Source organism: Lynx rufus, unplaced genomic scaffold, assembly GCF_022079265.1.
Source record: "Lynx rufus isolate CCGP_SWC_20201006 ecotype Redwood Valley unplaced genomic scaffold, mLynRuf1.p SCAF_7, whole genome shotgun sequence".
NCBI classification, from domain to species: domain Eukaryota; kingdom Metazoa; phylum Chordata; class Mammalia; order Carnivora; family Felidae; genus Lynx; species Lynx rufus.
In genome coordinates, this window is record NW_025814889.1 from 95,270,925 (window position 1) to 95,296,338 (window position 25,414).

Consider the following 25,414-nt stretch of genomic DNA (forward strand, 5'->3'; position numbering starts at 1 on the left):
CAAATGAAAAATTAAATTCCTTTACTGTCTATAGCCCATTGACAAGTCCTTGAAACCAGCAGAGTGACCTCCCTCTAGGAGTTCAGCTGCCTCAGATGATGACACTTTGCTAGAGGCAAAAGGGAATCTTAGCTTAACATTTTCCCATCTCCCAGGATCCTGTAAGTCTCCTTCAACGCATAAAAATTCCTTTAGAAACTTCTTTTTTCTCAACTCCCCCAAGGTATATGCTGGCAATCATACCCTAAGCTTATGGCTCCCAATATAAATCTGAAGAGTCTCATGACTGAGATTTTACTAAATGGTAATAAATGGAGTCTCCCTAGCAACAGCTAGCACCTCAAGATCCTGGAAACCTTGCTTCCAAAATACCTTAGAGACTTACTCTATTCCTGACCCCCTCCCAAACCAAGAGTATGTAATGAGTTACCGGTTGTGACCTCACGCAGCTCTTCTGCCCATGGGTCCTGTCCCCATGCTTTAATAAAACCAACTTTTTGCACCACAGATGTCTCAAGAATTCTTTCTTGGTCATCAGCTCTGGACCACCTCACCATCACCCCGAAACTTCATCAGAGCCTATAAATGATCTTACATGGAAAACTAAGAAGTTTGAACTTCATCCTCTAAAATAGTGATGCTTTGTGTTTTGTTTTGTTTTGTTTTGTTTTGTTTTTGAGAATTTGATAAAAACTATGGACTTTCATTCCCCAGAAAAACTCACATAACTTTATGTACTCCAATTTGTTAAAGTAATTTCAAAGAGTTCACTGACCCCTGTAGTTCATCCACAGATCCAGGATTAATAAAACCCAGGGTTTTAGGAACATCATGCAAGAGAAGTGGGTGAGTAGGCTGGGCTGGGGGTGGGGCATAGGGAAGTGGGGTGTGTTTGTGCAATTAGTTGACTACTTCTAAAATACATGTATGAGGTCATTAGGGCCTGAACCTGGGTGGTTGGACAGGAAGTGATGATTATGGGAGAAGCTTTGAAGGGAAAGCCAATCTGGTGACTGATTAGATACTGAGGCTGGAGTTGAGAGAAGGGCCAAAGATAACTGTCAACATTAGATATTGAGTGCCTGGAAAAAAGCTGGTCTTATTCTTAGAAATAGTCATCAGAAGGGGAGCTGGTTTTATAGGGGAAATGGCTAGTTCATTTTAGATATCCTGAGTGTTTTATGATTTTGGGTGGGGGACAGTTCCAGCCCTAAAATATGACCAATTAGGCTGTCTTTCCTCACCCCTAAGGGAAGTTTAGGGTAAGGCCTAATGCTAGAAACTGGATAATGACTCCTTTGGATAAATAGATATATAGTAAATTTCATTCTTAATTAAACTATAAAGGCTCAAAAAAGAAGGAGACTAAAGTTATAATTTAAAATAATTAGCGGGGTGCCTGGTTGGCTCAGTTGGTTAAGCATCTGACTTTAGCTCAGGTTATGATCTCACAGTCTGTGAGTTCGAGCCCCGCATAGGAATTTGTGCTGACATCTCAGAGACTGGAGCCTGCTTCAGATTCTGTATCTCCCTCTCTCTCTGCCCCTTCCCCGCTCATGCTCTGTCTCTCTCTGTCTCAAAAATAAATAAAAACATTAAAAAAATAAAATAATTATAATTTTATTTATTAATATTATCATCAAAAGCTTTCTTGCAAGGCTTAAGAGGTTAAACAAAGCAACATAAATTATTTTGACCAAGTATAAATGGCTGGTTATAGAAATAACTTTAAAATTATTTGCTTTTGTTTGGGCACACTAAAAAGAAAGTCTGGGGAATGAGCTATCAGTTATGAGAGGAGAGCTTCAAGTTAGATGTTAGGGAAGGGAACCACCATAGACATCTGTTGCTTTTCTCGGCCTACTCCCCAATACTCCATGTTCTGGTAACAACACTTTGTTCTCCTTTTGGTGAACTACCACTTGTTCACTTCCCACTTCATAAATTTGCTTCCATCTGTTTTTTTTTTTCTTTATGAAATAACTTCAAAAATAGCTGACTGGTTTTCACCAAGTTTGACCTAATAATAAATGCTATCAAGATCCAACTCATGTATGGTTCAGTGCCATCTTGAAATAACAAAAAAGCCATTAATAATCTTGAAAAATGTGTCATTCCTAGTGTACATGAGACCGATGATACAAAAGCAATCGATGTATGTTTTGACGTAGAGGCCTGAATAAAGTCTCCTGTTCCCGGAGTCATTTATTTAGAAGTGGTGTTTTCTCTACTGTGTAATTGTTTGCCTAAATGCTCTGGGAATACTGCTTCAGTTCTGTAAAGTATCGTCCTGACCCAAACTCAAACATTGAGAAGTTAACCAATTGCAACAAATCTTTAGTTTACCAATAAAGTCACGACCAGGAAGCACAACCCAACTTCTATCTGTCTGATGACTTTACAGAGGCTAGACAGTTGCTTAGGCAGAAAGAACGGTCACCCCTTACCTGCAGTGGACGACCACGGGCCCTCGGCCCGTGGCAGCAAGTCTGTCTTCTTCTACATCCAGCATGAGCTGTAGAAGGGGCTGGGCACTGTCTGGAGTCTTGTGATCCGGCCATGAGGTGTACCAGTAATGCTTCACATGCTGGGTGTGACTTCCTTGCTGAAAATAGCAATAGCCACCAAATGCCTCATTTACTTGTGGAACTAAAAGTCATCCAAACCACAATACTGAATGCCTTCTATCACTCCCAGCTTGCTGGCAACTTACTTCTGTCTGGGTGGAAAAAAAAGATCTAGGAGATTTCTGAAGAGTACTCTTCCACCTTGAGAAAACTTTACTACAAATAGGCTGATGTCAAAGTTTGACAGTCTTGAGAAATAGATATTTAAAATAGAAAATGCGTATGAAACATATGCTAGATAGGTGTTTGTAATTTGTTATAATAAACATAAGGGTAGATGCGAAGGAAGCCAGGAGGGAATCTGAATGGACCGTGTTTCCTGTTCTTTGAACATTCTTGACAAGGGATGATAAACATATTAACTCTCATAGGAACACTTACCCTTACATTTGGCCCCTACATTTGAATTTCTACATTCATCCCAAGTTGTAGTTTCTAACAGCAGTTAGGAGTCCCGGTAATAAGGAGCTAGAAGGGGTCACTAGATGAGAGTGAGTGAGAGTCCATCATGCACATCATCTCAAAACCCAGTGCCCGGCTGGGGAGCTGGCACAGAGGAGGCACTCAATGAAATTCCTATCTCGAATTCCCTTCTAAAAACCCTCAGTGTAGGGGCGCCTGGGTGGCTCAGCTGGTTAAGTGTCCAACTCTTAATTTTGGCACAGTTTATGATCTCACGGTTGTGAGATCGAGCCCCTTGTCAGGCTCTGTGGTGACCGTAAAGAGCCTCCCTGGGGTTCTCTATCTTCCTCCTTCTCTGACCCTCCACTTTCTCCCCTCTCTAAAAATAAGTAAATAAACTAAAAAAAAAACCAAAACCAAAACCAAAAACAAAAAAACTTTCAGTGCAGCTCAGCTTCTATACTTTCGGTGTGATGATTCTGTACCATCAGGGAGGCTCTAGGTAGGATTGAAATCTTTGAGATGATTGTTCTCTAGAAGCAAAAACAGTACCATGGCAACGTTCCTCAGCATCTGCTGCCCATAATTTAAATAAGATAACTTTTCTATGACATAATCTGGTCTGGGGAAAGTCCCCATAAATTACCGTAACTCCGAGTTTGGGAAGATCTCGTCAACACTTCAGGTTTGCCTTGCCTCCTACAGCCACCCACAAGCACAGATTTTCTCTTTCAGTTACCAGACCTTACTAAAAGCTGCTTAGACCAAAGTGACACACACACACACACACACACACAAAAGCGGGGCTGGGGAGGCACCTGGGTGTCTCAGTCGGTTAAGTGTCTGCTTTGGCTCAGGTCATGATCTCACAGTTCGTGGGTTCAAGCCCTGTGACTGGCTCTGTGCTGACAGCTCAGAGCCTGGAGTCTGCTTTGGATTCTGTGTCTTCCCTCCTCTCTGTCCCTCCCCCACTCTCATTCTGTCTCTGTCTCTCAAAAATGAATAAAGGTTAAAAAAAATAAGAAAACACCCAAACCGTGGTAAAGTCTCCAGTACAAGCCTTGAAAAGCATTCAAAATGTTAAATCAGGGATGTTTTATTTACAGAGATTAGAAGATCACAACATCCGATTTAGTGAATTTCTTGAATGCCTACTTATGTTAATTTAGTTATTCCACATACTAAGAGTAACTGACAACAAAGAAATACATGAGGGAATGATCATAATTTCTCTTTGATTTTGACATTATTAAGATTTTTTTAAAGATTATCTTTAAAAAAATTTTTTTTTAACATTTTATTTTATTCTTTGAGAGAGAGACAGCGCAAGCAGGGGAGGGACAGAGAGAGGGAAACACAGAATCCGAAGCAGGCACCAGGCTCTGAGCTGTCAGCACAGAGCCTGATACAGGGCTCCAACCCAGGAGCAGTGAGATCATGACCTGAACTGAAGTCGGATGCTCAAAGGACTGGGCCACCTGGGCGCCCAGACATTATTAAATTTTAAATTGAATCTGCAGCACTTATTGGGGTAAACAATTTCAGAGTAGAAATGTAATCCTCTCATATCATCTACTTTTTAGATAGTTATAGCTTTTTCTTACCTTTAAGACAAGGTTTCGAACGGTGTAGTTATCACATTCATTTACATTGATAACCAGAACCTCAACTTTCCCATAAATTCCTCTCTTTTCTGGCCAGTATAACACACATTTCTGGAGGAGGGGAAAAAAGAACACAACAGATATTAATGATTTCACTGGTTTTAGGGTACTTTTCATTCAAGCGCCTCAAGAGTTTTTATTTAATTAATTAAAAAAATCAAGTATCAATTTTATAAGGCTGGAAATGTACAAAAAACCAGTGAGCTGCACATTTAAACAGGTTACTTTTATGGTATACAAGTTATATCTCAATAAAATTTTAGAAGGAAAGTATCAGTTTTTACAGGTGCCTGTCAAACACTATTGCTAATAATCCCATACAAAAAAGGGCAAAATTTCCCAAAACTCCACATGAAAATTGAGAACTAAATTGAGAAATTAAGGATTAAGAATTCAAGATCCAAATATTAGACTTTATCATGTGATAACTCGACATAAGAGGAATGTTCTTTCATAATGACTGAGCCAAGTCAAATTTTCCTGCTTCAAGTTCAAGTGTCTAATAAGAGTATTTGTAAAGTTTCAGATGCCACAGAATGAGATCTCTCTAGTATGTAAAGAGGACATAATGATTTTTAATACATTTATGGTACTATATCTTCCAGGATCTTTTCACATATAGGATCTATTGAAATAAATGCATAAAAAAATTATTAAAAAATTTTTTATGATGAATCCTCTTTGAAGGTTTTAATGAGTAATAATAATTATATTGCAACCACAGCAATATAATATGGTAATTAAGGTGCAGGCTTTGGAGCCAGAGAACCTGGGTCCAAATTTTGGTTTCACCTCTTATTATTAGCTGAGAATCTGTAAGAAAGATACGTAATGTCTCTGGCCTCAGTTTCCTCATCATTTAATACATTAAAAGCACTTCAGACAAAGCCAGACATACAGTAAGCATTTAAAACACTTTGTTCTTATTATGGTTGCTCTATTTTTAGGTTTTTGATCTAACTGATTCAATCATCACTTAATTATGCATTAGATAAAGCAGTAAATATTGCATTATTATGATATCCAAGCTACATTATTAAAAGAAAACTACAAAATGAGATTCAAACATACATATAGGCTCATATTATTCATTATTTTGTCTTTTAAACATCTGCAAAAAAAAAAAACCTGTGAATTTTACTACATATTTCAATGATTAAAAATGTAAAGTGTGAATGCCGCTGTTTATTTTAAGTGCCCAGAGAAGCAATGTTCATTTTAGAAATACTGTTTAAATAGAACTTATAATTTTCTTGCAAACACACATGCACATTTATAGAGAAATTTCTTCACTTGTTGCCTTCAGTCAGGTAGACCTTTTAGTACTCAGGATACTTGTTTCTTTACATCTATGTCAAAGGCATAGGACCTTACATGAAAAAGTTAAGAACTTACAGATTCAAAAGAGCAGCAAAAGAAAGAATCACAGATTTATAGAACTAAAGGAAAAGACATGTAAAGTATCAGAAACACATCTCGGGGATTCTTTCTTGCTAAGTAGTAGCCATTCCACGCCAGAGCCAGGATGGAAGTCAGTTGCCCTTGTGGAATCACTGTTTCTTTCATCCATGACAATAAAAACACATTTGCATCCTCTACATTCTGGTCCTTTTCCAAACAAAGTAAATCATATTCACCTCTATTTACATGCCACCCCACACCCAGGCCCCCGAAGGCAATCAGGCTGAAGGCATACTCTGGCCGACACAATGTTAATATTCAGAAAAGAAATCTTTTAAAAATAAAGCAATGTATTTCTCTCCTCATTTACTAGTGCCAAATGTCTAAAATTTCCCAGGTTTGTTAAAGAGAATGATACTAACCAATTTGCCTGGTTTCTTTCAATGAAGCTTCAATTATTTCGCTGTAAGACCCGAGCTATTGTGTATCTTAAAACCCATGCCTCCTGGACGCATCCAAGAAGAGTGACAAAGAATCTTGAAAAAGGTATTGAACAAAGCAAGAGACATTCAGCGGTCCAGCGGTCTGGTATACGTGCCCCATTGTCCACGATGAGACCTGAGCAGCAGGCCCCCTCCTTGGGAAGGTGGCTCTTGAAACCCGTAGGAAAAAGCTGCAAAACAGGAGCTCAAAGCCTGCACCCTGACTCTTAACAATACTTGAACAGCCTTGTGCACCTACTTGATAAATGGAAGCGCTGCTTGCTTCTCTCTCAAGCTTGCCGGGGCCCTCTTGAATGTTTTTCTTGACTCTTTACCAAAAATGCAATTGGCAGTCAGCTCCCAGTAGACAATGCAATGTGACTTGTTCATTCAAACAACCCTTAATTAGCATCCCATCTCCTTTCTGAGATACAATAGCTTATTTTTACACACTGAATACATTCCCCCCCACCCCGCCTTTTAGGAGAACAGAGAAAAAGAGACCAGATAAGTGTGGGTGCTTTTTGAATATGAGGTGGGGGAGAGCTGCAAATGTAGTTGTTTAAAGAGCAAAAGTTCAGGTTCAGGTTATTTTTGTGAACAGCTTTTTAGGGTTTCTTTATTGTGGGGCTAACAATGATGTGAAAGAGGCAGAAAATGCAAGGAAGGAAAATGCTCTGTTACAAATAATACTGTGAAACCACACTAATTGTAGGTAATTCAGAAGAGCACGCTATCTCACAGAATATAACCCCAAATTATCACTATTCTTTGCTAACTGGGCTGAGCCTTTCAGTGAAATTATCTATGGATTCCAAGAATCCATAATTTGGAGGAAAAAGAGGTCTTCAGAGGCTCATGTGTCTCTTGTACAAACAAGTGATTAGTGAACCCTGACTATAAAGATTCTGGACATCAACCAACTCTTCATAATCAGTGGTTTACAGCAAAAGTAGAATGCAAGGCAAAGCAATGCAAATTCCTATATTTTTATGATCTTTTTTTTTTTTTTTTCTTTGACCCTCCCTCTCAATCCCACCACATTAGGGCTATTTGAGTATGAAGAGGAAGGAGGTCTAGCTAGTAATTTAGTTGCCTGGGGAGAAAAAAATGTATTTTTAAGTTACTTTCTTTTTAAATTCTATGCATTAAAATCAAAAAGATTTTGTTCTCTGAGCTAAAAACATGTATCATCACAAAGACAGTGGCTCTAAATAAGTAAAAAGAAGATGGTCAGGCTCATTTGGATTGCATTAGCATATGAGAGGTATAGGATATGTCAGATTGCCTACAGTTACTGTAGTTACTTTCATTCCTGGCTTTCCAACTAAATATTACCAACACAGGTGCAGCAACTTAATGTTAAAACTACCTTCACCAGCATATCACTTAATCCCTGCCACAATCATCTGAATTTGGTAGAACAGGTTTATTACTATTATTATCATTTATCATCCTACAGCAGGGGAAACTGAAGCTCGGGTATTTTGGTAGGGGGCTCTGAGAAAATTCCCTTGGGAGCTAAAACTGTCAGAGCAAACATCATTTTAAAAATTTTACTTTCTATCTCTGACATCTGCTGTCATCCAACCAACCCTACTTTACCACGGCATTAACCAGTGGCTTTCCTTCTCTCTGTGAAATAGGCTGGTGCTCATGCAACACATGATTCTTGGGCCAGTCTCTTACTAAGCCCAGTGCCTCTCTTACTATCTGCTGAGCTTTACATGTTCACCAAGGTGTACTTACATCCAAACCTCCTTATGGTAGGTAGAGTCATTATCGAAGCCCCATCATTTAATTTTACATAGATTAATGAAACATGAAGGTGCAAAGAAAATAGGAAATAATTGTATAAGTTAAACAAGTTTTTCATTGGGAAAAAAAAGGACTCAGTAAAGAAAACTGCAGTCAAATCAGGTACAGGTGACAATTGTAAAAATTAGTGCAAAGTTTGAATCTGCGCAGGATTCTGCATTCATAAATCCTTTACAAACTTTTCTGTGTTCTCTTTCATTTAAAAAAAAAAAAACTGAAATGGGCAAGTTTGATGATGTATAAAGGGCACGATTTCCATAAGCCATATGATCTAGAACTCCAGCTTCAGACCAACACTAACAAAACAAGTCCTATAAAAAAATGAAAAATACTTAGTGTGAACAAATGTACATGTCTTAAGATAAAACAAAGCATTGAAGTTTTTTGGTTGCTGTTTTTATGATTTTTCCACTGTAACTTCTTTGACTAATAGTGTCAAATAGGAGGGATTCTAATTATAGTTACAAGCAAAGCAAGCTAAGACAATTGAATAAAACCCAGCAAAATAAAAATAAGGTACAGTTATGTTTGGAATATAAGCGTGTTTGAAAGGACAGGTGAGTGATTTTGCTTGAGAGCTATCAGCTTTTGAACTGTGGGCCACCCTTAACTGCTTGGGCATTATGAGTGTCAGACTGCTGGTCACGTAGGAAATGGTAATTAGGCTTCCCAGCGTTGATGGGCAGTGCTAGGCCAGGCTGCCTCTCTAGATATTATAATAGCTAATTCTGCTCCTCCAGGAAAGCTGAAAACTGGTCAGCAGGAGCTCCACCATTTACATGCCAGATTGGCCTTCAACATTACCTTCCTTGACCTTCTTTGGACAGACACCCTGGTTCTGAGACTCAGTTTGCTTGTTTCTTTTTATTCTTGGTGCAGGCATACCTCTTTTTACTGAGCTTCGCTTTCTGTGCTTTGTAGATACTGCATTTTTCACAAATTGAAGATCTGTGGCAAGCCTGCTTGGCGAAAGTCTATAGGCACAATTTTTCCCAACAGCTTTGGCTTACTTCATGTCTCTGTGTCACGTTTTGGTAATTCCCACATATTCAAACTTTTTCGTTATTATTACATTTGTCATAGTGGTCTGTGATCATTGATCTTCGATGTTACTATTGCAATTGTTTTGGGGTTGCACCGACTGCACCTCCATAAGACCGTGAACTTAATTGATCCATAGGTGTGCTCTGACAGTCCCACTGACTGACCATTCCCTGGCTCCTCCCTCTCCCGGGGCCTCCCTATTGGCTGAGACACAACACTATCGCAATTAGGCCAAGTAATAACCCTACAGTGGCCTCTAGATGTCCAAGTGAAAGGAAGAGTCATATGTCTCTCACTTTCAATCAAAATCTATTAATGATTAAGTTTAGTGAGGAAGGTATGTCAAAAGTCGAGATAGGCTGAAAGCTACCTCTTGTGCCGGTTTGCTAAGTTGCGGATGCAAAGGAAAAGTTCTTGGAGGAAATTAAAATAGCTACATCAGTGAACACACGAATGGTACGAAGAGAAACAGCCTCTTGGTGATATGAGAATAGTGGGATTATTAAATAAGAGCTTGGCAATTACTCATTTATTAGAAAGTAGAATGGTTCATGAAAATATGAAGCCTGAGAATTTCTAAAGATAACTCCACCTTCATTTTTTTCTGGAGGAAATGATTTTTGTCTCTTCCAAACAATGATGCTGAACACAATTGGAAGTTGGCACGTTTTTGGTAAACAGCATTTTCCTGGTAGTGTGAAGTTTACTGCATATTTCTTTTTAAGCCAGAATTCTCAGTATCATTTTGATCTGTGAAGCATCAAAGTTTCCTCTATAGTATTATATTTATATCATGGAGGGTCTGGACAGAAAGGAATTTTTAATTTTAATTTAATGATTAACAGTCTACTCAGATCTAGGAAATGCTGTTAACTCCAGCATGAGTTCTGGGTTGTCAGTTATTTTCTTTTATCCCTTGCTAGGTATTGCTCTACTGATTTTTGGCTTCTACTGCTGCTACTGAGAAGCCATTTGTTACTTACTCTGTTGTTAAATCATCTCCCTTAGTGTTTTTTAGTTACATAGATGTGTCTAGTTGTGGGATTATTTTTACTTATCCAGCCTAGGATTTATGGTGCTTCTCAAATCTGAGAGCTCATGTCTTTCATCACTTTTGGAATATTTCCTCCAATATTATTTCTTTTCTTATATTCTCTTTTTTCTTCTTCTAAAATATCCATTATCTATACATTGGGCATTTACATACTGTCCTCTATGTCTTAAACTCTTTTTTTTTTTAATTTTATTTATTTATTTTTGAGAGAGACAGAGACAGAGAGAGCACAAGTAGAAGAAAGGCAGGGAAAGCAGGAGAGAGGAGGCTCCATGCTCAGGCTCCATGCTCAGCACAGAGCTCCACATGGGGCTTGAACCCACAAACTGTGAGATCATGACCCGAGCTGAATTCGAGGGTCAAACCCTTAACCTACTGAGCCACCCAGGTGCCCCTATATCTTAATCTCTCTTTTGTATTTTTGGTCATTTTGATCTTCTAGGTAATCTCCTTAGCTCTATTTTTTAATCCAATCATTATTTATTCAGCTGTGTCTAGCCTATTAAACCTAACGATGCTTTCTTTAATTTTAATATCTATATAATATTTATTTCTAGGACTGTTTGGTTTATTTTAAAATCTTCCTACCCTTTTGTGATGGTAACTTGTTCCCTTGTCAAGTTCTTAATTTTATGTTTTGTGTACTTAATTATAAAAAAAATAGCCTATATTTATAGTTTCTTTTATTATAATTTCTTGTGGGTCTATTTTACCTATTTGTTGTTTCTTCTGATTTTTCCTTATGTTGCTTGTTTACTTGTGTTGTCTCATTATTTTGACTTGTGAGCTTCTGTTTGGCTGGGCTTTTTCTGTTGAAATTCTATCATATAAATCCCGAGAGTGTATGCATCCATAAAGTTTTTGCCTTTGTAGAGTGCCACCGAGAGTCATCAATCCAGTATTAATTTTTATATTAATTGTTATACTTGGCATTTCCTGGTTTTCAAGTGCTGAATACTACAGAGAACCTTTTTATCTCTCCCATGAGAAGACCAGATTTAGATAGATTAATTTCCTGGTATAGTCCTATTTTGGTGGGCAGGTTTATTTTCGTGGTTCACCTTTTCACTGAAGGCACAGCTCTTGTAGGAGCTCGCTTTATGGAAGGTCTCCATTCCAACTCTTGGCTCCTGCAAGACCAAGGCTTTGTCTCCAGGTCTTGTATTGTCATTAAAGCACAAGTAACCCATAATTCTCTGGCTTTATGCCTTTTATTCACTTTTTGCCGGCTGGGACTTTTCTTTCCCCCAAGCTCTGTTATGCATGCTATTTTTATTTTACTGTTTTATCTGTAAAACATCAAACTTTCCTCTATAGTATTATGTTTACATCATGGAGGGTCTGAACAGAACGGAATTTTTAATTTTAATACTGAGTAATGCAATCTACTCAGATTGAGGAAATGTTGCTAATTTATATTTTACATTTTATGCTATTTAAAATTTTAACCAGTATGACTAGTTTTGTAATGGGAGGTTTTTCACATTATCTGGCTTATATGTATGCAGGAATGTATATACAGATGCATATATAGAGAATGTACATTTTAAGCTTGAAAAATATTTTCCTACTAGGTAAAATAAAGGCAAAATGCCATGGATGTTAAACAACTGTGCAGGAATTATCAGCGGCCCAGTGTGTTGATAGATTGATATGGGTGACACAGCCGAGAATATTAGGGGCTGTTTTTATTATGCCACCTCTGACTTTCATATAAAATTCATAAAAATACGTTTCTTTAGTAAGCTATATAGTTAATTAAGTACATAACTTCATCTATAGACCCCAAATAGACTTTTTTTCCAGGATGGATAACTTTCAGAAAAAAAAATACTTTATCTATTGTAGCAAAAATGAAAGAAGGCAACGAACTTTACAAAACTCATAAACTCCTGCGTGTAAGCCTGGATTTTCTTGATTAGCAGCCAGAATATAGTATACTCATGGGATAGAACTCACCAGAAAGGTAAAAAGGAAAGCTCAGCTTTCTTAAATTCTTATTGTCATGTTGAAGCCCTGACACAGTAATTTTAACAAGAAAACAAACACAAGCGCTGACTAAAACCAGATGATAAATGATCCAATAAGATGCCCTAAAATGTAAGCAGTACCTAGGATAGCACCCTTTGGGAATTACACAATTCTCTTTTTATGATGTAAAGTACAGAATGAGTGTTCTACAAGCTAGACCCTGAGGAAAGACTGCTAGTATGCAAATGGAATTTAACTTTGACCCTTTTCTTGGATTTCTTACAAAGATATTGAAAAAGTTGCTTGACTTTTTGAAGTTAGTCAGAGAAAGACAAATATCATATGACTTTACTCATATGTGGAATTTAAGGTACAAAACAGATTTACATAAAGGACGGGAAGCAAAAATAATATAAAAACAGGGAGGGGGCCCCAACATAAGAGACTCTTAAATACAGAGAACAAACTGAGGGTTGCTGGAGGGGTTGTGGGTGGGGGGAAGGGCTAAATGGGCAAGGGGCATTCAGGAAGACACTTGTTGGGATGAGCACTGGGTGTTATATGTAGGGGATGAATTACTGGATTCTACTCCTGAAATCATTATTGCACTATATGCTAACTAACTTGGGTTTAAATTAAAAAAAAAAAAAAGTTGCTTGGCTTTGTTACTTCTTTCAAATCTTTTTTTCAAAGCTCACCTTCCCCTTTGACCCTTCTTACAGCTCAGCCCCACCCAATCTCCCTATCTTATTCTACCTTTTCCTCCTATACCATTTATCCCTTCTAATTGCTATAGTTTTATGAATTTATTATGTTTATTGTTTTTTAATCTGGATTCCCCAATAGCAAGTTAAAAATCGACCAATGGCAGGTATCTTTGTATGCTTTGTTTACTAATATATTGCCAACAACTAAAATAGTATCTGTCACACAGTAAGTGCTTAAAAATTACTTGGGACATGGGTAGTTTTTTCATTTCCCTGCCTATAAACCACAGTGATAATTCATAACTCCTCATTTCCTTGCAGAGCTATGTGGAATATGTGAGATACATGTACGCCAAGTATATTGATTTATCTGAAAGAAACCTGCCATTCATACAATGACACTAATTACCATTTCTTGGAAGCATGAAGTGAAATTGTCTTTAAATGCCTTAAAGTTTCCATCTTAAATCTGTTATTAAGTACATGGCAATTTTCCTTAGACAATATCTCTTCTACAGCAACCGAAAATATACAACGTTCACTACTTGGGTAAAGGTCATACCTCATTTTTTTCTTTGAGTTTTGTGATCATAACAATCACGGGACTGTCTTCCTGCCAAACCATCTGCCAGAAATCATTCACGGTGTTGATCATGGGGCCCTGTGTGGCGATGAAAGCTTTCTCTTTGCCACTGTAGCCCTAGTTTGAGTAAAGAGACAGAAATATTGGCTTTGAAATTCATGCCTTGCACTGGAAGCTTAGAACAAGTTCAGAACGAGATGGCTCTACTAGTCCAAAAGCAACACAACTTCCGCGGCTTCACTGAGTCTAGCACGAGTCATGTGGCTGTTCTCCCAGCTAGTCAAGCACACAGCACATGGTATTGAGGGTCATAATGCTCAGTTCTCATCAGAGAAGGCCCTAGACAGCACTGCAGCCACAGACACACAGGAAACGAAGACTCAATGTAAAAGACCCACTACCAATGTTGATTATGACTAAACAAGCAAATAAACTTGCTAGTAATCAAGTTAAATCAAAATTAATCCACTCTGAGGAAAAAAAAAATCCCCCAACAATTCCAAATAGTGAGTTGACATGCTCATCAGAAAGAAAATTTTATTTATTTACTTACCCGAATATAATTAGCATTAATGTAGGTGCTCAAAGAATCAGTTACATTTTTTGGTCTTAAACACACTCTGCTGAGGGGGTCTAATGAGGAAAACAAGAAGGAATGTATTAGACAAATTTACTCTTTTGAAAGGTCCTTAGAACACCAATAACTGTGCATAGCACACTTGTTAATTTATACACTGGTCATCTGGTTTGTGCCAATGTTTTTTGTTGATGTGTCTGCATGTCTGTCTCTTGATCCATCTGTGTTTATTGAGGGACAATTGGGCCCATCTTGACCCCTCCCCTGTCCCTCAACACAAATGTTACCCATAAGCTTGAGATGATTTTATTCATCATGCCATTTTTTGGTGGGTTCCTGATTCTTGATCCCTATGTCTTATTTATGCTTCTTTTCTTGTTCTTTGGATTTGGAATTTGCACCATTTTTCCTTGCTCACTTCTCTCTTCTCTTCTGCCCAAAGCAAACATTGGTCTGGCCTGAACCCCCTCTTGCTAAAGAAGCTGTCTTTAGTTACCACATGTGGCACTTTGGTCACCTATAGCATGAAAATGATATTGCATAGATTGCTATCGTGTTAGCAGTATTGTCTTAACTTCTCAAATCACTTTCCATCAAGAAGTTGAAACACTCTTTATAAACCAGTGTTAGGAAAACTATGGTAGTTATTTTTACCAACATTTACATACATGAATTAAGATCAAGTCATCCTTTTATGATTTCTTTAATCTGGTACACTCTGAGCATCCTAAGGCAAGGATGGAGGTTTTTTCCTCATCTATACGACCTAGTGTCTAGCACGGTGTTTATATGTGTAGCAGGCACTCGATGTCTACTGTGTTGATTTAATGGTCCCTTCCATTTTTTAAGAAGCCAGTTCTATACATTCCTCTTTAGTAATTGTTCTATTGCTGTTCTTCTCCAGAAAGATAAAATTCTGAGACTTTATCATACCCACTGTTCTTACCTCCTCCTCCACAATTCAGTCTTCCTTGGGTACACTCCAATCTATCCTAACATTAGTTTTATGCAGACGCCATTCTTGCTGATGCCCATCAATGATCCTTTTGTTGATCTATACCAAATAGGCCCATGGCGGTTTTTTCTTCATGTTTTATTTTAATATTTATCATCTTGTATTTTTTTTTAATGTTTAATTGTGTGTGTGTGTGAGAGAAAGAGAGAGAGAGAGAGAGAGAACGAGAACGTGAGTGGGGGAGGTGGTAAAGAGAAAAGGAGACACAGAATCCGAAGCAGGCTCCAGGCTCTGAGCTGTCAGCACAGAGCTGGGTGGCGCACAGACCGTGAGATCATGACCTGAGCTGAAGTCGGACACTTAACCGACGAAGCCACCCATGGGCCCCTACCATCTTGTATTTTAAGTGCTTAATTTTTTTGCCTGTCCTCAATGAATTGTAGTGAGCCCCTTGAGGGCAAGACCTGTATTTAATTCACTTTAAAAAAAAAAGAACTGTAGTATCCATTGTGATTTCTATCTGGTATGTGGCTCATAGAGTGTTTAATATCACAATTCATTTCTATTAAAGTTGAGACACTGCTGTTGACTTTCTAGATACTTTTTTTCTTCCTTAGTGAAGGGGACAGGAAAACTTTCATTCCTTTTCAGTATTCACTGATTCTTAGAAGTTTCCACAAGAGCTCTAAACCACTGAGACTTGAAAAGAGGCCCACTTCCTTCAGTTTTTATAAAGCCTACCAAGTATATGATTTATTGGGAACTCAGCCCTATAAACTGCTTAGATGCAGGTTCCTTGTCGAGCTAAATTAAGTTTATTTTGGAAATTGATAATTTATAAGATTTCCAAGTATTTAGAGGTTTCCAAATACCTTTTTTTTTTTTTAAACAAGAATGAAGCATGTGACTGAGGGGAAAATTAGTTTTCTAACCAAAGACTGCCCCCCCCCTTTTTTTTTAATGTTTAGTTATTTTTGAGAGAGAGAGAGAGAGACAGAGCACAAGCTGGGGAGGAACAGAGAGAGAGATAGACACAGAATCGAAACAGGCTCCAGGCTCTGAGCTGTCAGCACAGAGCCTGACACAGGGCTTGAACTCATGAACCAAACTGTGAGATCATGACCTGAGCCAAAGTTGAATGCTTAACCAACTGAGCCACCCAGGCACCCCTCTAACCAAAGCCTTTTTTTTTTTTTAACGTTTATTTAGTTTTGAGACAGAGAGACAGAGCATGAACAGGGGAGGGGCAGAAAGAGAGGGAGACACAGAATCCGAAATAGGCTCCAGGCTCTGAGCTGTCAGCACAGAGCCCGACGTGGGGCTCGAGCTCACGGACCGTGAGATCATGACCTGAGCCGAAGTCAGATGCTTAACCGACTGAGCCACCCAGGTGCCCCTAACCAAAGCCTTTTTTTTTTTTTTTTTCATTCAACGTTTTTATTTATTTTTGGGACAGAGAGAGACAGAGCATGAACGGGGGAGGGGCAAAGAGAGAGGGAGACACAGAATCGGAAACAGGCTCCAGGCTCCGAGCCATCAGCCCAGAGCCTGACGCGGGGCTCGAACTCACGGACCGCGAGATCGTGACCTGGCTGAAGTCGGACGCTTAACCGACTGCGCCATCCAGGCACCCCAACCAAAGCCTTTTTAACGTTAGACTGGACTAATAAAAAAAGCTGAGGGTTAAAAAATATCCAAAACTTTATCATTGTCATCATCACTGTTATAATTTTATTCACTTTATGCATTTTAAGTGTACATGTGTATTTTAAATATATATTTGTCATATATACATGTCATACATATATATATATGTATATATATATATGATATATATGTATGTCAAATTCACTCTGATAACTTTTTTCAGAATAGATGCTTCTAGATTATATGCTAAATATTTAGCATGCCACTTATGATACCTCCGGGTGGTAGCAATAACAATTCCAACATTGAGCAACTTGTCTTCCCTCTCTTTTGTTTTTCTGCTTTTATTTTCTTCCTTCTCTCCTCTGGCTTTCTTTCCCTTTTTCCCCTCCCTCCCTCTCTTCCTGTCTTATTCCTTCTCTTTCTCCTGTCCTCCTTCCTGTTTCTTTTTTCCTCTCAACAAAATATTGACCACATAGATTTCGTGTAGAGAACACATGACATTTCCCCATTTTGTCCTCTTTAAAATATCTCTGGCAATTTAAGCCTTCCATTTAACAGACGAAATGGTACCTGGATCCTGATATTCTGACTGCATCCTATCAGATTTTATGAAAGGTTATCCTGTGCTGGAGATTTCTTCTCCAGGAAGAAATGTGTTTGAGGTTTGGAGTCAAGAGGAGAAGCTATCAGATGAGGGAAGGGTGCACACTGCTAGTGTATCCCTGGGCAAAGACAGAAATGAGTGGGATAATATAGTTTTTCTAGATAAATTCAAGACAACCGGAAAATGGGAGGAAAGGCAGGGACTTGGCCATGCCTTCAAGGTGAGTGGGAGTCACCTCCACTTTGTTGCAGGAGAAAGAGAAGACTTCAGGCCTGCAGTGTCAAAAATGGTGCCACTAGCCACATGGAGCTAAATTTAAGTTATTAAAATACAATAAAATTTAAAAAAATCAGTTCCTCAGGTGCACTGGCTGTACTTCAAGTGCTCGATTGCCACATGTAGCTAATGGCCATCACACTGGAGATATAGAACATTTCCATCACTGTACAGAGTTTTGGTGGACAATGATCTCCGCAGTGCAAGATGGTGATTACATGGAAACTCACTTTTTAAGATCCATGTGAAAATTATGAGAGAAAACAGGACCCTTAAAGAGTCTGCTTTTGAAACTATAAACTTGCCTTTGTCTACTTAGTGTTCCTATTTTCTGGAATTGGTTCTGGGGTTAGTGATGAATTCATCTTCAGTTAGGTAGGGAGAAAGGAGAAACTAACATTACCTGAGGGCTTTCTATTGGTTGGAACTTCCTTTTTCACATATTATTACTTAATTCTCTACACAGCCCTATGGAGTGATATTATTATCACTATCTTTAAGGGATGAGGAAAGGTTAGGTGGAACAGAAAGATTAAGTCATCTGTGTAAACTATGAGTGCTCTTGCCATGATAGGGAGTCAAGTCTAACTGCAGTATTTTGTTTCAGCCATACAATTTGTTGTCTAATGAGTGGCTCACTTATTTGCATGTGTACTCTGTTCTGGGCACTTAATAGAACAGGAAACATAAGTAGGAAATATTACCAGACTTTAAATTTTTAAATATGAAATGATGGCCAGAGTAATTAGGTTTAATTAATAGAGTTCTTTAATTTTATCTATGTATTTTATATTTGTATAAATAAATTGTTTGCATGGAATAAATATACATGAAATTTGTTATTATACTTCATTGTTGTGCAAATAACTTCATATTGATGTATGATTTTTGCCCATTGCTTTTGTGATTTAAGACATAGATATATTTTCATCATTAATATTTGCTTATGTTGCAAAATAATGTGATATAAACTTGACCTTCTCACTTTAATCTACTATGTAGAGTGTTCTGAGCCAGGCTGACATCATCATCAGAGAAACAACTATTTTTTAATTGGTTCTGAGCCATCCATATTTCTGCTGTAAACCATACTCCAAATTATACAGCCTCACTAATATGTACAAGCTGGACGCTTTTAAACTTGGGTTTGTTATAAGTTAAAACAATACAAAATTATAATACTTAAAATATTAATCATTTTTAAGTATTTTATGTAGTGTTACAAATTTATCCCATACTACAGTCCGAAATAAACCATAAAAAACAGCTTTCCATATAAATTCCAGTCTTTTCTGATTATTTTCAACTAATGGTATGGCATGCCCAAACTGTATTTACTAAATTATATTTTGTGCAACAGGGAGTGGGTGAGGCTTTCAGACATTTTCAACAGAAAATTCATTATTTGCAACATCAGTTGTCAGCACAGGTGCCCTGGTTCAAGTGATCCACCCAGTTCTGGGAATGGAAAAGCTGACACAGGACTATGAAGGGCTATGTCTGATATCATCTGGGCAGGAAATAGAGAAGGCTGAACTTTAAATAATCCTAATAATTTCCAAATCCATCTGACATTAGATGGTTAGGTAAAACTGCGATGGATGTATATGCCCTAATTATTTATGTTTGGTAAATTTCAGATGAAAAATCTTGAGAGAGAGAGACAGAGACAGAGACAGAGAAAGAGAGAAGCACTATTTTTAAGTCACAGCACTTTCATCCCCTTTAGCCAGCTGTAGTTATAAAATATCTTTCAACAGGACTATACTACATGGACCAGGTAAAAATATGTTATAGTGGAGTGTTTTCAAGTCCACCAGAGGGGGAAGCCCAAAGATACCATTAACAGTAATTCTTTTACCATAAATATGGAGAATTTGATGTTTTACGAGTGAATTAATGGGCTTGATTATGAAGACTCTACTATTCAATATTCATACTTTTTAAGATTATTTTTTAATATTTGTTTATTTTTGGGAGGGAGGGAGAGTGAGAGTGGGGGAGGGGCAGAGAGAGGGAGACAGAGGATCCAAAGTAGGTTCTGCACTGACAGCAGAGAGCCCGATGTGGGGCTCAAACTCATGAACTGTGAGATCATGACCTGAACTGAAGTTGCATGCTTAACCAACTGAGCCACCCAGGCACCTTCAATATCCATATATTTTTTTAATGTTTATTTATTTACTTTTGAGAGTGAGAGAGACAGAGAATGAGCAGGAGAGGGGCAGAGAGAGAGGGAGACACAGAAACCAAAGCAGGCTCCAGGCTCTGAGCTGTCAGCACAGAGCCGGATGTGGGGCTCGAACTCACAAACCACGAGATCATGACCAAAGCCGAAGTCATTGACTTAATTGACTGAGTCACCCAGGCGCCCCAATATCCATACTTTTTAAAAGTCTTTGTGGCTCCATCTTTCCAGAGCTATTGTTTTGAGATGTTTATAGATTTTGCCAAAACCCAACTATCTGTTGTCTAGTGATTGACAATGTAACATCCTCTCCAAAGCATTTTTGCCACTGTAAGCAGAATTAGTCAGTCTTCTCTATATTCCTACACCACTTGGGCCAGATCTCAATTCTGGCTTTTATTATATTGAACATAATTACTCATTTACATATCTCTCCTCTCTAGTCCATGACCTCCTTGATCTTATAAGCCATTCCTTATTTCTTACTTGTTCCTGGCAGCTGGCTCATTGCTTGATATAAATTTCATGGAGTTAAATTCAGTTTTAACATAGTCTAGGGGCGCCTGGATAGCTCAGTTGGTTGGGCATCTGACTTCAGCTCAAGTCATGATCTCATGGTCCGTGGGTTCAAGCCCCACATCGGGCTCTGTGGTGACAGGTCAGAGCCTGAAGCCTACTTCAGATTCTGTGTCTCTTTCTCTCTCTTCCTCTCCCCTACTCACACCTGTCTTTGTCAAAAATAAATAAACATTAAAAAAAAACAAACATAGTCTAAACAGTGTTTCTCAAAGTGTGGTCCTGGTATCATCTGTACCAGAATCACCTGGATGTTTGCTTAGAAGCACAGATTCTTGGGCCCAACAGCAGACCTACTTAAACAGAATGCCCCGGGTGGGGCACAGGACTCTAAATTTTTATAAGGATTCTAGGTGATTGTTATGCACAATGAAATTTTTCGGTAACAGCTTTATTCAGATGGAATTCATATACCATACGATTAACTCACTTAAAGTGTGCCATCACAGAGTTTTTTTTTTTTAATTCACAGAGTGTACAACTGTCACCACAATTGATTTTGTAACATTTTCCTCATCTCCAAATAAACCCCATTCCCTTTAGTTATTTAGCAGTTATTTCCCATGCCTCCCAGCACCAGGCAACCACTAACAGAGTTTCTGTCTTTATAGATTTGCCAATCCGGACACGTCATATAAGTGGAATTACATAATCTGAGGGATTTTGTGATGGCTTCTTTCACTTAGCATAATGTTTCCAAGGTTCATGCATGTTGTAGTATGCATCAGCACGTCGTTTGTTTTTATTGCTGGGTAATATTACATTGTGTGGACATTCTACACTCTATATATTCATCAGTTGATGGATATTTTGGTTGTTTCCACATTTGGGGCTATTATATATATATTTTATTAAATGCTTACTTGTTTATTTTGAGAGAGAGAGAGAGAGTGCACGCACAGGGGAGGGGCACAGAGAGAGGGAGAGAGAGAATCCCAAGCAGCCCCATGCTGTCAGCACAGAGTCTGATGCGAGGCTCCATCTCACAAACCGTGAGATCACAACCAGAGCCAAAATCGAGAGACGGATGCTTAACTGACTGAGCCACCCTGGCGCCCCTGGGGCTCTTATAAATAATGCTGTTACAAACATTTGTGTATAGCTTTTCAATATCAATACTTTTTAAAAGTCTTTGTTGCTCCATCTTTCCAGAACTATTACTTTGAGATGTTTTTGGATTTTGCCGAAATCCCAACTAGCTATTTGTCTGGTGATTGACAATGAAATGTTTTCATTTTTCTTGGTTATATTACTAGGAGTAGAATGTCTGAGTCATATAGTAACTCTAGGCTTTGCCTTTTGAGGAACTACTGAACTGTTTCTTAAGTAACTGTACCATTTTCCATCCTTATCAGCAATGTGTGAAGGTTCCAGTTTTTTTACATCCTTGCTAACAGTTTCTATAGTCTATCATTTTTATTTTAATCATGTGGATGTGAAGTGTTATCTCATTGTGGTTTTGATTTACCTTATGGTTAATGATGTTGAGCATCTTTTCAAATGCCTGCCAATCATTTGTGTATATTCTATAGAGAAATGTCTATTCAAGTCCTATGCCCATTTTCAAATTGAATTGTCTTTTTATAATTGAGTGCTAAGAGTTCTTTATATATTCTAGACAGAAGTCCCTTATTAGATACATAATTTGCAATTTTTTTTCCCATTCTGTGAGTCATCTTTCTATCTTCTTGATGGTATCCTTTGACCTCTGAAGCACAAAACTTTTTAATTTCATAAAGTTCAATTTATTTTTTCTTTTGTTGCTTGTACTTTTGGCATCACATCTAAGAAATCACTGACTAATTCAAGGTCATGAAGATTTACATCTGCTTTATACTAAGAGCTTTATAATCTTAGCTCTTACCTTCAGGTCTGATCCATTTTGAATTAATTTTTGCATATAGTGTGAGGCAGGGTCCAATTTCATTTTTTTTTTTTGCATGTGAATGTTGGTTGTCTCAACACCATTTGTTGAAAAGACTATTTGCCCATTGAATTTTTTGATACTCTTGATGAAAACCAACTGACCATAATGTGCAACACAATAAAAGTTTAGAACCATGTGTCTATTGGAATTGTGAGCTGACCACTGTAATAAAAGTAATACAGGATAAAGTTATAAACCTCAAACTACTTTAATGGTTATTAGTCTTGATGTGTATTTATAACTCCAACTTTAGTGTATACAGAGAAGTTGTGAGGATGGGAATCGATGAGGTGGAGGTTAATGGGTAAGGCTTGTGTTTTATAATGCAAACTACTTAATTCAAGAAACTTACTTGGCAAAATGGTCTTATAGCGATTTTTAGTTCCATGACGTGGAATGTCAATTTCTTTGGGATCCACAAAGTTCATTGGAATTTCCTGCAAAAATAAATGATATCAAATTAGTGTATCTAATGCTGCCACAAAGAAAATCTTCCCAGGGGGCCATCTGATCCAGAGCCCTACTGAAGTTCAAAGTCATTTATAAAACAACAGACTACCACCTCTGGTTGACCAACACCCTTCCTTTTATAAACATATTAGCTGCACCCTGTCAAGCTGACTCTAAGAAACACCTCTCTGTCTTAGAAAGTATTATTTTATATATGGTTATCAAAGAAACATATAAAACTTTGATTAGATTTTTAAACTTCTATTTTGACATAATTGCTAGAAATATGTACACACACAGCTGAAAATTGACAATGTATTCAAATTTCTTTAAATCTTTATATAACTTCAGTACCAAAAATTTCACTACAATGGATTCTCTTTTAACATTGTGTAACTCTTTTAGGATTATTAAAACCTCCTCCCCAAATGGTAAATATAAAGGGCTTTTTTGTTGATTCAGGAGATGATCATAGGATGCTTTTTTGTATTAAGGAATGGTTGATAATTGTACAGCTCCATTTGTGTTGTCAATGTAATATTTTTAGTGAAGGTCACCCAGACACTGTTTTCTCCCACTTAACAAGAATATAAATAGTTTTACTCGGTCAGAATATATGTCATGTGCCTCAAATGCTTGGAGAGGGAACAATTAGAGTAGAAATGGCTCCGTAGAAATGAATTAGATCTAAAAGGTGAGCATCTGTAGCTGACTGGGACAAAGAAAGAAATAAGCCAAAGTTTTCAAAAGGGTCAAAAAAATCATTTAAGGATTTGATTACACAACATAGTATGATCTCTAATTAAATTTTTGCAAAACATTGCTTAAACGTTAACGTGAAATAAGAGAACTTTCATCTTTAGATCACGTGAAATACAATTTTTGTTACTTAAAGTTTCTTCAGTGGAAAATATAACTCAACAGCCTAATATTCATTTACATGGAAGAAGTTATCCATAAATTAATTCAAATTGTCCCAGTTTTCAGTCAATCTGAAAATTTGAGGAAAGCCTGACTATCTTATAAATTTGAGATGTGGTCTACAGAGAGAAGTAGTTTACTTTTTAAATATCATTTCCTAAATGTGCACTATTTTAGATATTTATAACATTCATTCCTACTCTTTGTTCCAACTAAATGTTATAACTTCTCAGTTCCAAGTGACCAAAATAAGCAAAATTGTTGGATGTTCAACAGAAAGCACATATTCATGTTTTCTAATTTCAAACAGGTCAGTCTGTTTTAGCAAAGCTATGATGTTTGTTTCTCCTCTGCTTCTTCCTGTTTTCTGACACACACTGACAATTTATCATCTTCCAGCATTATCTTTCTTTTTGGTACTCCTTGTCATTTTTCCTTTAAGGGCTTATCTCCAAGAACAAAGAGCTATCTATGGTTCCAGAAAAGAATACTAGATGTACTTTTGATTAGCTGTATGATCATTGACTTGTTCTTGCATCTCACTAGGTCTCATCTTCTTCATATATGAAAAGATGACACACTACAAAGTCTAATTTTAAAAACTGCATGTTCATGTTTTACTTTGGATGCTTAACAGTAGTTGAAGAGGCTAACAGCAGATCTAGCCCATTGCTGGATATTTCATCATTAGGGTGACTGCAAATATCTGAACAGAACTTGGGATGATCAATTTATTAAAATCAACAGACTTTGGCTTACGATGTACAACTGATTTAAAATTAAAGTGAGCTATAAAATGCATAATCCCCTTGGGCAGTAATTAGAACTAAGAAGGTCTAATCTGTCTCCATGCTCTCTGGGTCGGAAATGTGTTTTCATGAATCGAGTTATCACCAGCTACACTGATGGGTTGCCATCACTTTTGGCTAAAACTCCCAATCCTCTTTAGCCCACATTTGGTCTTCCCCCATGTTCCTTATTTCATTTAAGGGCACTGTATGCGGCCTGTTCCTCATGTCACAAACTGAGGTATCATTTCTGACTTCTTCCCTTATTTTGGCCGCCTCATCCAATTCGGCCCCCTTCTTGCAGATTCCTATAAGTTTCCCACATTTTCACTCCTACTATCTTAGTTTAGACCACCATGCCCAGTCCACAGGATCACTCTAGAGCTTCCAACATACCCCTTTCTAATGTTCACTCCACTGCAGATAGAGTGATCTTTTACAAACTTAAGATAAAGTTCAAACTTTTAAATATGTATCAAGACTCAGGTTTCTTTTATAACTCTGAGGCTCAAGCTTTGCCACTTTCCACCTTGATTTCAATGCATCAGCTAAATCGAACAACTTAATTCCCCAAACAGTGACAGTAAACTGTTCCTTCTTCCTGAAATGCCTCTTCTCTGCCTAGTTCCTTCTTGATACTTCTCTGCCTGGCCAGCTCCTACATACTCTGCCTCAATTTAGTAATCACATGCTAGTTTGAACATTTATCAGTACTTGATGAGATGTAGGGTGGCTCTAAAACCTTGTAC

General features: G+C 37.7%; 1 protein-coding gene across 1 annotated transcript in view; it reads right to left on the minus strand.

Moving 5' to 3' along the window:
• The window catches only part of PTPRR (protein tyrosine phosphatase receptor type R), a 225,217-nt gene that overhangs the window by 20,509 nt on the left and 179,294 nt on the right, over positions 1-25,414 (minus strand). The window contains 5 exon segments of the mRNA XM_047066390.1: positions 2,448-2,605; positions 4,634-4,744; positions 13,733-13,870; positions 14,307-14,386; positions 22,859-22,943. Of these exon segments, the coding sequence (XP_046922346.1) occupies positions 2,448-2,605; positions 4,634-4,744; positions 13,733-13,870; positions 14,307-14,386; positions 22,859-22,943 (572 nt within the window).